Genomic DNA, 14589 nt, shown 5'->3' with positions numbered 1-14589 from the left:
TGCCAAGTCTTTAATATTTATCCTCAATTTATTTTTGAAAGGTTTTCCCGGCACATATAATCATTTTGTTTAAGTTATTAATAAAATTTATTTTCCATGATGGCATACTTTATTAGCTAAGAAATCATATCTATTCCTTGTTAGAAAATTTAAAGTATAAAGGAAAAATTGAAAATTACTTTTAGCTCTGCTACCATTAAAATTTCTTCGTTATTGGGCCTCCCCGGTGGCACAGTGGTTGAGTGCTGGGTTGCGAAGCTGCCCACAGCCTCTGCAGCGCCGGTTCGATTCCCGGCTGCTCCCCGGCCACCGGAGGAGCGTCCCACATGGCGCGCAGACCTCTCCTGCCGCCCGCTGCTCCCCTCAGCAGTGTACGTCGGTCCTTCTGTCTGCTCTGCTCCCCGCTCTGGCTCTGGTGAATTCTCTCACCCTCCCGCGCTTCTGACTGTACCCAGTGCTTGTATAAAATAAAATAGATAAATAAATCTTTAAAAAAAAAATTTCTTCATTATTATTAATATTCAATAGCCACATTTTTAGACAGCTCTACTTTTTTTTTTTTTTTTTTTGCATAAGCAAACTAGAGGCTTTGCTTCTCATATTAAATAGAAGTCTTAGCGCTGCATTCAGGGCTTGGTGTAGTGGCTTCACAATGCCACAAAGGACCCAGTTACTTTCCCTCTGCTATCCTTAGCTTATGGTTTCCATCATTATGGTTGGAACTCTGGAGCATTGAGCTGTCATATTACAGGATCAGGGTCATCAAACTGAGGAAGTTCCAGCTACATTGAGAGCCTGGGCATAGGTGTTCTTGCTAATGAGTCCAATTGATTCCTAGGCAGCAGTTGCCATCAATCACCAGAGATAATTCCTGTCCCCAGCCACTGAGTTGCCTCAGCCACTGAGTTGCTCCAAGACTTCCCAGCTGAGACTCAGTATCTCCTTGGCAGGTAGGAAGCTTTTAGGACAATCTGCCTGGTCAGAAACACCGGTAGGTGCCATGCTGGCAACACCCCCATTACCAGCACTAGGAAGCTGCCATCTCAGAACCATCCCCTTAACCCAATTAATATATTTAATTTTTAAAATGGGAACCTAAGTATGCATTATAGGAAAAGAATTGAAATGGGCAAGACATGATGAAATTAGGAAGAAAAAAAGATTCTTTCTGGTCCATTTACTCATCCATTTGATTAATATTATTTCCTTTCATTTTTACACTTAATATGTTTTAAAAACATTGAATTTCCACCAGAAAATCAATATCGAAAGAGAAGGGGAGAGGACCTGGGATGTTTTCCTGATTAATAGTTGGAGGATTAAGAAAATGACTTGAATGAAGATTTTCCAGAGCACTTTCTTCTTGATCCCTTAGCCAAAAGGCAAAGTATAAAAAGATGGTAGAATCATTGATCTTGTTCTTTCTTTTAATATATTGTTAGGGAAAGCGAGTCTATAAAATCATATGACTATTAAGGCCTTTCAGTGGCAATGTGCTGCTGTATCAGATATCACAATATCTGATAAGTAAATAAGTATTTATAGAGCTCTTACTATGTGTGAACCCATGACTCAGGATAGTGAGTCGTATCAGATGTGGGCCATGTCTAATGTAAATGGTTTAAAGAAAGCTAAGGCATTGGTCAATGTCCTTTATTTTGCTGGCAATAACAATTATTGTTTTGATTACAAAGATATTTTAGTATATTTAAGATGGCATCTAAAGCCATGTGGGCAATCACTTAATCATGCAAGGTGTCTCCTATGTATAAAGGAGGCTAACATGTTATATTAAACTTCTTTTTTTATGGTTTATTTATGTATACAAGAACTGGGGTACAGGCCAGAGGTGTTGGGGGGGAGTTGAGAGGATTCAACAGAGACAGAGAGGGGAGCAGAACAGGCGGATTGACTGAAATACACTGCTGAGGGGAGCAGCAGGCGAGACAGGAGAGGTCTGCTGCACCATGTGGGTCACCTTCTTGGCTGGGGATCAGCTGCGGATCGCTTTATAGTGCTGACACTTAGCCCTTGTGCCACCAGGGAGGCCCCTATATTAAACTTGTATAAAACTTTTTAAAAGAGAAAAAGATGTTAGTATTGTTGTAATCATGTTTGAAAATTGTCAGCTTCTGATAATGACCCTCCCTGAAGCAAGATTGCTTTACCAAAAGCTTTTAAACATTTATTGACCTAAATTATAAAGGTAAGATATTGTTTATACCCACAGTGATATAAAGAATAGGACTTCTGCATCCTTGAATAATTCGTTTCAGTAGCTTTCCATTATATTGCAGAATTTGTTCAAGATCCTAATTTGGTAATTCAAAATCTTTACTCAGTTTTTACTTCATAGTGTTTTAGCATTTCATAAGCCCTAATCTATTTCTTTAGCTATGCCAAGTTCACGACAGTTGCAGTTTTTTTAAAAGATTTATTTATTCATACGAGAACTGGGGTACAGGCCGGGGGGGGGGGCGGTGAGAGGATTCACCAGAGACAGAGTGGGGAGCAGAACAGGCAGATTGAGTGAAATACACTGCTGAGGGGAGCAGCGGGTGAGTCAAGAGAGGTCTGCTGCGCCATGTGGGTTGCTCCCTGGCTGGAGATCGAACTTGTGCTGCAGTGGCTGTGGATAGCTTCATAGGTTGCATCTTAACCCCTTGTGCCACCATGGAGGCCCGACAGTTGCAGTTTTTTGAGAACATATTTTTGGTGCTCTGTAAAATTAGAATCTCAAATATTTCAAGATTAATTTTCTTATAGGCATAAATGTTAAGTAGGATTGATGTATTTGGAGGAACATAAACTTAAAATCATTGGAGTGTGTTTTTGCTACTAAGGCATACTATTGTGGACATAATGTTTCTTATAAGACTTACATTCCAAAGTTACTGATTTGATAGTGTTCTTTTTCACGCTGGCACTGACAACCCCACTTATGGAACAATTGATTAATATTGTTACAAATGTAAAAAATATGCTAAAATATAGCAGTATTCAAAGATAAATGCCAGCATTATAATCACCATTGAAAAAAAATCACAGATTGAAATTCCAGTACATTTAAGAAGATTATGGTCTGCAATACAGAAAAAGAAGAGCCTCCTGGTGAATTTTATTTTGTATTTTTATTTTGTGTGTTAAGTAAGACTATTAAATTCTTTGCATCTCACTATAAATTTGCTGGATCTGATCGGCATTAAATGTGTCCATGCTGTGCCTTTGTGTTAGTTAGGAATTGAGTTTGCTTGCTTTTAACAAAAAATCCAAATAATGCTTTAAACAAAATAGTGACTCAGATTATATAACTAGCATTGATCTAGCCTCTTAGAGATGTTAGAACTGCGGGCTTTCAAAATAAGACTCTTGAATTATCCTTCTTAGTGGCAGCTAGCCACTATAGCATATCTGTTGTCTAGGAAACAGGATGCAAGAAGGATCAGTACCTAAATCAGGATAACAACATTCCTCCAGAATTCCCTGCTTTATCTCACAAGTCAGAATTTTCTTGTGGTCAGTGTAGGTGTAGGAAAACTTGCAACACAATAAGTAACTTTTTCCTAAGAAAAGGAGAATGGATCTTGAATAGGCAACAGGTCTCTGCCACACTCCTTTCCAGTTATTTCACTTAGGTGGATCATAGTCTTTTTAAGTCATTTCTCATTTTAAAATATTGCTTGAAATACTAAATCCTCGAGGACAACTAAGTAGCACAATCCTCCTGAAAAGTGTATGTCAGGATACTTTGTGCATCCTAATATTTATTTATATTTACATGTAACATAAAGGACAAGTAGCAAAGCAGTTAACCCTCATTTGGGCTCCAGGAACTGTTTTCAAGTGATTTTTACTTGTTTTCTTTTTTATCCTCACGTCCACTGTGCAAGTGTATTACAGGTGAAGAAATTGAACTCTGAAATTTTAAATAACTTGCCAAACTTCACACAATTCTAAAGCAGGGCACATAAATCTAGTGTATTTTTGCTTCTAAGCATGTCAAGCAAAAACATTGTAATGAACTCTTAGAACTCAAGCTCAGTTCTTTTTGATTCTGAACAGTCTGCTTTTTCTGTCATACCTTCAAACTTCCCACTGTCTTTATTACCTAATCATATATAGTTTAAGTGATCTTTTTTCCTACCTAAATTTTCTTTGTAAGTAAAGTTTCCATTTCTGAAAGTGAAAATTCTAGGAAGATAAGAATTAGCACAACTTAGCTCTTTTGCTGATATACACAGTGGCAAGGTTGCTTAATAAAGTGCTCTAATGATACAAACAGTAGTTTCTACTATTTCGATTGGTATCCTTTTAACAATCCAATGGTATGTTGTTTATATAAGAATGAAATTAAGAAAATCAGGATCATGTTGCTATGATTTTGCCCAGAAGTTAATCCTAGAAGGAAACAGTAATATGTTACATAAAGGTGAAAATTGGAGACATTTGAAGGATTTTCAGCAGTTGTTTTGTTTTCTTCAGTAATTTGATTGTGTGGATTTCTAGAGTAGTTACAAACAGAACATTACTATTATGGGTTGGGGTCCTGTCCTATATAATTATGAACTTCTTTAACAGAAGTTAGTGTTTTTTCCTCTTATTATACAATTTAAATTTTGTTTCTTTTTTAAAACTTCATTTAGGACATGGTTGCACAAGCTCTTCAAAAAACTAACAACAGAAGTATAGAAGCTGCAATTGAGTTCATTAGTAAAATGAGTTACCAGGATCCTCGTCGGGAACAGATGGCAGCAGCGGCTGCCAGACCTATTAATGCCAGCTTGAAACCAGGTGATTAATCATACATTTTTTTTCCAGTCCCTGCTGTTATATTTTTAAAACATTTAGATCTGTCAGATCTTCAGTCCTTGAAACTGTTTAAAGTATCCCAGTAAGTAAAAGTCTCAGATTAGGATTATAATGTTATGGTGTTATTCCAAAATGAATTTGAGGATGGAGTCCTAATTTCCATAGGTAATTCTGATAAGGAGCAGCCTAGGTTGACAAACTCTTTGACTGGTAAAACTGCAACTTAAATTTTTTAAAAAGATTTATTTTACTTATACATACAAGAACTGGGGCCAGAAGTGCAGGGGTGAGAGGATTCACCATAGACAGTGGAGAGCAGAATAGGCAAATTGACTGAAATACACTGCTGAGGGGAGCAGTGGGCAAGACAAGAGAGGTTTGCTGTGCCCTGTGGGTTAGCTCCCTGGCTGAGGGTCAAACTCATGTTGCAGTGGCTGGTGATAGCTTGATAGCACTGAAACTTTAAACCTTGTACCACCAGGGAGGTCCCCTAAAATATTTCTTTTTTTTTTTAACTTTATTCTTATTTAACTTTTTAATTTTTTTTTTTAACTTTATTCTTTTTTTCATTTTTGCATAGAAGAACTGGGGTATAGGCTAGCAGTGAAAGGGGTGAGAGGATTCACCAGGGACAGAGTGGGGAGAACAGTCAGATTTACCGAAATACGCTGCTAAGGGGAAGGGGGGGGGCGAGACAGGAGAGGTCTGCTGCTGTCGCGGTGATAGCCTGAGATTTAACCCCTAGGCCACCAGGGAGACCCTGAAATACTTACTTTTTTTAAATAACAATGTCATTCAGACTTTTTTTTTTCCTTAATTTTATAAAAGTGGAACATGTTTTTCATAGGATATTTGAAAGTAAATAAGCAAAAAGAAACATTAATTAGTGTGTTTTGTTTTACACTTTCCTTGCAGAAAATCTGAGTGGGTTTATTATTTATGTGCATTTTGATTTTTATTTTAGGAAAAAATGGGGTCATGTTTTGCTACTTTATTCCTCAAAGTTTTGCTACTTTATTCACTTCATGTACTGTGCATAACTTTCCTTATTTAATGTTCCACAAAAAAAAAAAAAATGACTACATTAAAATAGACTTATTACATACTTTATTTAGCCAGTCTCCCATTTTTTGACATTTGCCTTGTTTCCTTTCCTTGTTTTTTCACTTTACTATTATAGACAGCACTGAAGTTAATGTTTTTGGTACATTGCTGATAATTTCATAAATTTTAAAGGACTTTTTTTAATTTAAGATTTTTATTTTTTTTTTAGATATTGCTGTTCAGAAAGGTGACTCTTATGTTCTCCCTATGAGTTTAAAATGAGAATGCCTATTTTTTTTTTTTTAAAGATTTATTTATTTATACAAGCACTGGATATAGTCAGAAGCACCGGAGGGTGAGAGAATTCACCAGAGCCAGAGCAGGGAGCAGAGCAGGCAGAAGGACCGAAGTACACTGCTGAGGGGAGCAACGGGCGGCAAGAGAGGTCTGCGCGCCATGTGGGACCCTTCTCCGGTGGCCGGGGAGCAGCCGGGGATCGAACCGGTGCTGCAGAGGCTGCGGGCAGCTTCGCAACCTAGCGCTCAACCACTGCGCCACCAGGGAGGCCCTAGAATGCCTATTTTTAAAAAAGATTTATTTTATTTATGCATGCATGCAAGAGCTAGGGTGTAGGTCAGAGGTGAGGCAGGTGAGAGGATTCACCAGAGACATCGTGGGGAGCAGAACAGTCAGATCTACTGAAATAAACTGCTGAGGGGAGCAGCGGGTGAGACAGGAGAGGTCTGCTGCCTCATGTGGGTCACCCTCTCTGGCCAGGGATCGAATTGTGCTGCAGTGGTTATAGAGCTCAGACTTAACCCCTTATGCCACCAGGGAGGCCGGAGAATGCCTGTTTTTACATATCCTGGGTATTATCATTTTGTTTATTTAATGACTATGAAAATACTATCTCATTTATATTCACATTTCTTTGATCATTGGCAAACTTGAACATTTGTTTATTGGCTATTTTTAATTGACACTTTAATTCTATGTTAAATTTGTGTTTGTCTTTTTCTTACTGCTTTATAAAAGATCTTTTTTACTCATTCTCCCTTTTATTCAATAATTTTTTATTGTTCAATCACTGTTTTAGGCCCTTTGCTCAGCATTAGGTATAGAATGCCTTTTACACATCTGACATTCTAGTAAGAGAGATCAAATAGTCATATACAGGGCCTCCCCTGTGGCATAGCGGTTGAGCGCTGGGTTGCAAAGCTGCCCGCAGCCTCTGCTACACCTGTTCGATCCCTGGCTGCTCCCCAGCCACCGGAGGAGGGTCCCGCATGACGCGCAGACCTCTCCTGCCGCCCGCTGCTCCCCTCAGCAGTGTACTTCGGTCCTTCTGCCTGCTCTGCTCCTCGCTCTGGCTCTGGTGAATTCTCTCACCCTCCCGCGCTTCTGACTCTACCCAGTGCTTGTATAAACAAAACAAACAAACAAACAAATAAATAAAACATGCCTCTATACAATAAAAAAAAAATTAAAAAAAAATAGTCATAGACATATAAAATTACAACTGTGTAAGTGTGAAGGAAGAGGGGAGAGTGCAACTGATAATAGAGCTGGTATCTGAAGAAAGACAAGGGTTAATTTCCTGTTGGTAGGTTTTGACGCTACATTTAAAGGAATGAATGTTGGTGGAAAACTGAAAATAGAATGTGAGATCTGACTGGAGAAGTACATAGGGACTTTACTGTACAGGACTGTTTATTGATTTTATCCTAAGAGCAGCAGAAAGTTATGGAAGCATTTCAAGCAGGATAGTGACATGATTAGATTTGTATTTTAAAAAAATCAAATAGAGCAAGTCTTGCAGAGTGTCTGGATCAGCTTGCTACAAGATGCAGTATTTCTTGAGAAATGAAGATAATTTGGAGTAGGTGGATAGCAGTGGAAAAGTTTTCTATAAAAGTTTTTAGTTTTTTTCCTCTCACCGCCCATATTTATCTCATATTGGGCCAATACCAGTTTGTAGCCAGTATCAAATAATGCTCTGAGGTAGCAGTCTGTGTGGGATTGCAGGAGAGTCTTATTATTTTTTAATTAGGAAATACTTAGGCATATTTAAAAGATGACTGCAAGGTTCCAGTTAAGAAGATGAAATTAGGGAAAGTCGAATGAGTTTCCTGAGAAGCCAGGAGAAGAAAAGATCCGAAGTATAGGATAAGAGTTGGTTATCTTTATGGAGGAAGAGAAGCAACCATATTGTTCTAACCAAAGCAGGTGGACTTAGGGTGTATAGGGAAGGTGAGAGAGTTCCTTTCGGTTTCCTCTGTTTTCTGGGAGGTAGAAAAATCAAGTTGTCTTCAGAGAGTGCTGGTTAAGAAATGGTGCTGATGATTTGAGGGGACTGAGGACTGGCAGGAGTCATAGTAGAGACCAAAGGAAAAAGGATTTCTTGACAGTACTGAAGCCATTTGAAGGTGCTGATTATGAATTTATGGTGGAATCAATGTGCTCTTTGTATCAGCTTTTTCTAGCAGGCATGAAAAAAGTAGATAGCTGGACTCACCCTTGAGTAGAGTCTTACTAAGCAAATACAAAATAAGATAGAGATAAAAAAAAGTTCAAAATATTGCTGAAAGGGTAATAGCAAGTTCTTAATCAGAGCTTATTCTTTCTCTGCCTTTATTGGCTTCTCATTGCTTCCAAATTACTCTTAAACTTTATCTAGTACCACTCTTTCCCTCATTTACTGTTCTAAAGCCATACTGGGTTTCCTGTTCTTGAAAAATACTAAGTTCCCACCTCAGGACCTTTGCCCAGTCTTGGAACATAAGTCATCTCCTCAGTGGAGCTGTCCTCTTACTCTATGTCATCCAACACCATTTGATTACTTCATATAGTATTTATCATACTCTGATGTTATTTTGTTTGTTTATTCACTTGTGTGATGTCAGTCTCTTTCCTCCAAGAATGTAGGCTGCCTGGGGCCAGGGTTATTTTGTTCACCATTGTCCTTGGATTGTGTAGGGCAGTGTATGGCTTATTGATACTCAGTAGATAGTTAATGAATGAATAGAAATGAGGAGAGAGAAAAGCAACACAGGGTGAAGAAAGAATGATGGACCATGGGTTAAATTGACTAAAATGTGCCATAAAGAGAGAAGAGGACTGGGGCCTCCTTGGTGGCACAAGGGGTTAAGTCGCAGCACTGTGAAGCTGTCCACAGCCACTGCAGCACGAGTTCAGTCCCCGGCCAGGGAGCTGCCCACATGGTGCAGCAGACCTTTCTGGACTTGCCTGCTATGCCCCTCAGCAGTGTATTTCAGTCAATATGCCTGTTCTGTTCCTCACTGTCTCTGGTGAATCCTCTCAACCCCCGCCCCCACACCTCTGGCCTGTACCCCAGTTCTTGTATGCATAAATAATTTTTTTTTTTAAAAAAGGGAGAACTGACAGAGATGGGTATTAAGACTGGAGGTCTTGATGATGTCTTGGAGAACATTTGCAGTAGGAGTAGTTAAACAGGAGAAGTTGTGGTCCAAGGGTATAAAAGTTAGTGATTTTGAAAAGGGAGGAGATAATAAGTGAAATCAAAATAATAATTGTGATATTGGGGCTGATATTTGAGGTGGAGTACAAGGGAATTACTCAAGAAACTGAGAGGTTAGGGTGATACAGGATTCCTCCACATGTATATTGAACTTACAGAATGTTGGCAGGGTTTAGGGTAGATCAAGTGCTACCCTAGTAGCACTAGGGGTTTATTTGGTGAGAGCAGTGAATATGGGCTCCCAGATAACATGAGCTTTGAAAGACCTGACTTTTTAAAAAGTACAAAGGAGAAATAATGATCTGGAAGCGTAAATGAAAGTAGAGACATAGAATCCCACCTTAATACAAATAAACTTAGCCTAGTTTAATTTTAAAGAAAACCCAAATTGGGCTGAAAGGAAAGTAATAAATAGTAGAAGATAACCAGCTTTTAGGAGGTGGTGGGAAAGCTTAGAACAGAGATTAGTGATACAAGAGCATTTGCTGGTCATAGAGCAAAGCTTATCTAGAGGGCACTAGTAGAAGGGTTTGGGAAATAGAAGAACACAGCTTTATAGGAGTTGTAGAACAGAAGAGATGGCTGTATACTCCAGGGTTACGGAGACTTTGATTTTAACTGGTAAAAGCTGACTGACCGACTTGCTAAATATAGCCTCAGCTGACTCTGAGGAAGGTAAGACTAAGTCCAGTGGCCAGAGGACTTGTCTGGCTTGCCCAGAGAGATGAGTTTCCTTCAAGTCATAGACCCGAGATGGTGCCCAAATTTGATGAAATGAAGCGTTAAACTACATGCTGAATATTCACCACTTTGCTTATATCTGTTGTTTAATATATTTTCTCCCAGGATGATGATGACTTTTGAAGTTTTGGGATATTTCTTTTTTTTAAAACAGTATGTTTTATGTATTAAGGTATCAGTATTTTACTGTATATTCTCTACCTTTGTTATACTTGAAATACTCTTGTGCTTCCCAGGAGATTCAGTAAGCTACCTCTATGATAGGTTTAATAATACAATGTTATTGAATGGTCACTTATTTTCCCCTAGTGTTTGTACAGTTTCATTTTTAACACTTAAATGTTTAAGCCTGTTGGAGTGTATATTTGATATATATTGTATTTTATACAAATGTACTTTATATTCATTTTTTTAATATCCAAAAGGACAGATTTATTATTTAAAAAGGGAAATGAGGGCATCCCTGGTGGTGCAGGGGTTAAAGTTTCAGCACTGTCCAGCTATGGCCAGCCACTGCGGCATGAATTCGATCCCTGGCCAGGGAGCTAACCCACATGGCACAACAGACCTCTCCTCTCTCGCCCGCTGCTCCCCTCAGCAGTGTATTTCAGTAGATCTACCTGTTCTGCTCCCCGCCTGTTCTGATCCACCTGTTCTCTCTCTGGTGAATCCTCTCACCCCCCACACCTCTGGCCTATACCCCATTCTTGTATGCATAAAAAAATAAAAATCTTTTTTAAAAAAAGGGAAATGAAGGCCTCCCTGGAGGTGCAAGGAGTTAAGTCTTAGCACTATCAAGCTATTGGCAACCACTGCAGCATGAATTCGAGCCCCGGCCAGGGAGCAACCCACATGGCACAGCAGACCTCTCCTGACTCACCCGCTGCTCCCCTCGGCAGTATATTTCAGTCAATCTGCCTGTTCTGTTCCCCACTCTGTCTCTGGTGGATCCTCTCACCGCCCACACCTCTGGCCTGTACCCCCATTCTTGTATGCCTAAATAAATAAATCTTTAAAAAAGAGAGAGAGAGACTCTGTATAAAATATATACATTGTATAGTGTTCAGCTTATTACTCCCTGCTGTCTTTTTCCTGTTTTAGAAGTGATACTGGGCCTCCCCGGTGGCGCAGCGGTTGAGCGCTGGGTTGCGAAGCTGCCCGCAGCCTCTGCAGCGCCGGTTCGATCCCCGGCTGCTCCCCGGCCACCAGAGGAGGGTCCCACATGGCGCGCAGACCTCTCCTGCCGCCCACTGCTCCCCTCAGCAGTGTACTTCGGTCCTTCTGCCTGCTCTGCTCCCCGCTCTGGCTCTGGTGAATTCTCTCACCCTCCCGTGCTTCTGACTGTACCCAGTGCATGTATAAACAAAACAAACAAACAAACAAATAAATAAATAAATAAATAAACATGCCTCTATTAAAAAAAAAAAAAAGTGATACTGATGTATGTGTGGGGAGAGGGCAGCCATATCAAAATGTACAACTGTCTATCAAAATTACAAATGGTCACACTCTTGGGTTCAATGATGTCACTTTTAGTAATTTATATACTTAAGGAAATACTATCTACAAAAATTTTTTATCTCTTTTTTTTTTTTAAAGCAAAAAAACCTTAAGAATCAGAGATGGGACTGTTAAATAAATTAGAGTATAACCATACAATGAAATACCATGACAATATTGTCCTTTTTTTTAATCTATTTATTTATTTATTTATATTTTATAATGTTTGCTTTCTTTTCTCAGGTGTAGTCCCCATAGAATTTCCACCACCAATTCACCTGTGCACCAGCTCCATGGTCCCTTGTGCTCTTTCCGCCCTCATTTTGATCCCTCTCCCTCCCCTTCCTTGCAGAATGCCTCTAATTTATAGTTGTCTCTTTAGGTTGTTTTTCTCTTGATCCCCTATATTCCTCTTATAAGGGAAACCATTCAGTATTTTTCTTTTTCCTTCTGACTTAATTCACTGAGCCATAAGCTCCATCCTTTAAGCTCTATCCATGTTGTTGCAAATGGCATTAGTTTATGTTTTTTGATTGCTGAATAGTATTCCATTGTGTATAGATATCACATCTTCTTGATCCAGTCATCTATTTGTGGGCATTTGGGTTGATTCCAAGTCTTACCTATTATAAATAATACTGTAATAAACATAGGGGTGCATGTATTCTTTGGTATTAACGTTTGTGTCCTTTGGGTGGATCCCTAGGAGTGGAATTGCTGGGTATGCAGCTCCATTTTCAGTAGATTGAGGAACCTCCACACAGCTTTCCATAGTGGTTGGACTAATATGCATTCCCACCAGCAATGTAGGAGAATTCCTTTTTCACCACAACCTTGCCAACATTTGTAGTTGCTTGTTTTTTTAATATGTGCCCTTCTTACTGGTGTAGTGTGGTATCTCGTTGTGGTTTTAATTCCCATTTCCCTGATTATGAGGATGTTGAACATTTTTTCATATGCCTGTTGGCTATTTTCACTTCCTATTTGGAGAAATCATGACAACATTTTTTTTTAATATTTTGTTTTATATAATTCTTGCATCATTTTTCATTTTTGCACAATGTTTGCATTTTCATTTTGGTTATATTCCCCGTACAATTGCACCCCCCCCTTATTTTAACCCTAGTCCTTCCTTTCTCCACCCCTACCTCTACCTGCCCCCCACTCCTGGTAGTGTGTTTCTGGTTTATAATTGCTTGTTGATTTTGATTTTTACTTTGTATTAATTAGTCTTTTTCCTGGTCCCTGATTTAGGTTTTCTAAATTCCTGCTATGAGTGAGACCATCCGGTATTTTTCTTTTTCTTTCTGGCTTATTTCGCTGAGCATGATCCCTTCCAGTGCCATCCATGTTGCTGCAAATTGCATGAGTTTATCTTTTTTGATTGCTGAGTAATATTCCATTGTGTATATGTATCACATCTGCTTGATCCAGTCATCTACTTTTGGGCATTTGGGTTGTTTCCATAGCTTGGCTATTGTAAATAGTGCTGCTATAAACATAGGGGTGCAGGTGTCCTTTGGAATTACTGTTTCTGTGTCCTTTGGGTAAATACCTAGGAGTGGAATTGCTGGATCCTATGGAAGCTCTATCTTTAGTAGGTCAAGAAATCTCCACACAGCTCTCCATAGTGGTTGGACCAGTTTGCATTCCCACCAGCAATGCAGGAGAGTTCCTTTTTTTCCACATCCTCGCCAACATTTATTGTTGCTAGTTTTTTTAATATGTGCCATTCTCACTGGTGTAAGATGGTATCTCATTGTAATTTTGATTTGCATTTCCCTGATTGCAAGTGATGTTGAACATTTTTTCATATGCCTGTTGGCCATTTGCATTTCCTCCTCAGAGAAGTTTCTTTTTAGCTCTTCTGCCCATTTTTTGACTGGATTATTTTCTTTGTTTTTGTTGCGTCTTATCAGCTCTTTGTAGATTTTTGTGATCAGTCCTTTATCATTAGTGTTGTGTGCAAAAATGTTCTCCTAGTCGGTGGGGTTTCTCTTTGTTTTTGTTATTGTCTCTTTTGCTGTGCAGAAGCTCTTTAATGTAGTCCCAGCTGTTTATCTTTGCCTTCACTATCACTACTTTGGGTGATGTGCATGACAACATTTTTTTAAGTGAAGAAACAATATACAGAATATTTGATTTTTTTTTTTTAAATGAAAAGAGTCAGGCACAATACTATATCTAAACGGTATACTATTTTCTTTTTTTTTTTTTTTTAAAGATTTTATTTTATTTATTTATACAAGCACTGGGTACAGTCAGAAGCGTGGGAGGGTGAGAGAATTCACCAGAGCCAGAGCAGGGAACAGAACAGGCAGACCTATGAAATACACTGCTGAGGGGAGCAGCGGACGGCAGGAGAGGTCTGTCGCGCCAAGTGGGACCCTCGCCAGTGGCTGGGATCGAACCGGCGCTGCAGAGGCTGCGGGCAGCTTCACAGCCCAGCGCTCAAATGCTGCGCTACCAGGGGAGGCCTGGTATACTATTTTTTTATGTGTTCTTAAAATATCCTACTCATGAAATTAATTACCAGGTGAGGAAACTGCCTAGCTAAGGACCAAGGTAGATAACCTTTTGTACCTCTTGAATTTTGAGTTATGAGAATGTATTACCTAGTCAAAAATAAAAATTTAAAAGTTAAAACTACTTACAAGGGCCTCCCCGGTGGCGCAGCGGTTGAGCGCTGGGTTGCGAAGCTGCCCGCGGCCTCAGTGGCGCCGGTTCGATCCCCGGCTGCTCCCCGGCCACCAGAGGAGGGTCCCACATGGCGCGCAGACCTCTCCTGCCGCCCGCTGCTCCCTCAGCAGTGTGCTTCAGTCCTTCTGCCTGCTCTGCTCCCTGCTCTGGCCCTGGTGAATTCTCTCACCCTCCCGCGCTTCTGACTGTACCCAGTGCATGTATAAACAAAACAAACAAACAAACAAACAAATAAATAAATCATGCCTCTATAAAAAAAAAAAAAATTAAAAAAAAAACTACTTACAAAAATTTGA

The 14589-nt window shown here is 39.5% G+C and overlaps 1 protein-coding gene across 1 annotated transcript in view; it reads left to right on the top strand.

Moving 5' to 3' along the window:
• Positions 1-14589, top strand: part of LATS1 (large tumor suppressor kinase 1) — a 46736-nt gene that overhangs the window by 14726 nt on the left and 17421 nt on the right. The window contains exon 3 of the mRNA XM_037520558.2: positions 4644-4791. Within this exon, the coding sequence (XP_037376455.1) occupies positions 4644-4791 (148 nt within the window). The remainder of the gene's footprint in view (positions 1-4643; positions 4792-14589) is intronic.

The sequence above is a fragment of the Talpa occidentalis genome, unplaced genomic scaffold, assembly GCF_014898055.3.
Source record: "Talpa occidentalis isolate TD23 unplaced genomic scaffold, MPIMG_talOcc4v2.1 talOcc4.2, whole genome shotgun sequence".
Lineage (NCBI taxonomy): Eukaryota > Metazoa > Chordata > Mammalia > Eulipotyphla > Talpidae > Talpa > Talpa occidentalis.
The sequence above is the reverse complement of the archived record's forward strand: the minus strand, read 5'-3'. Positions and strand labels throughout refer to the sequence as shown.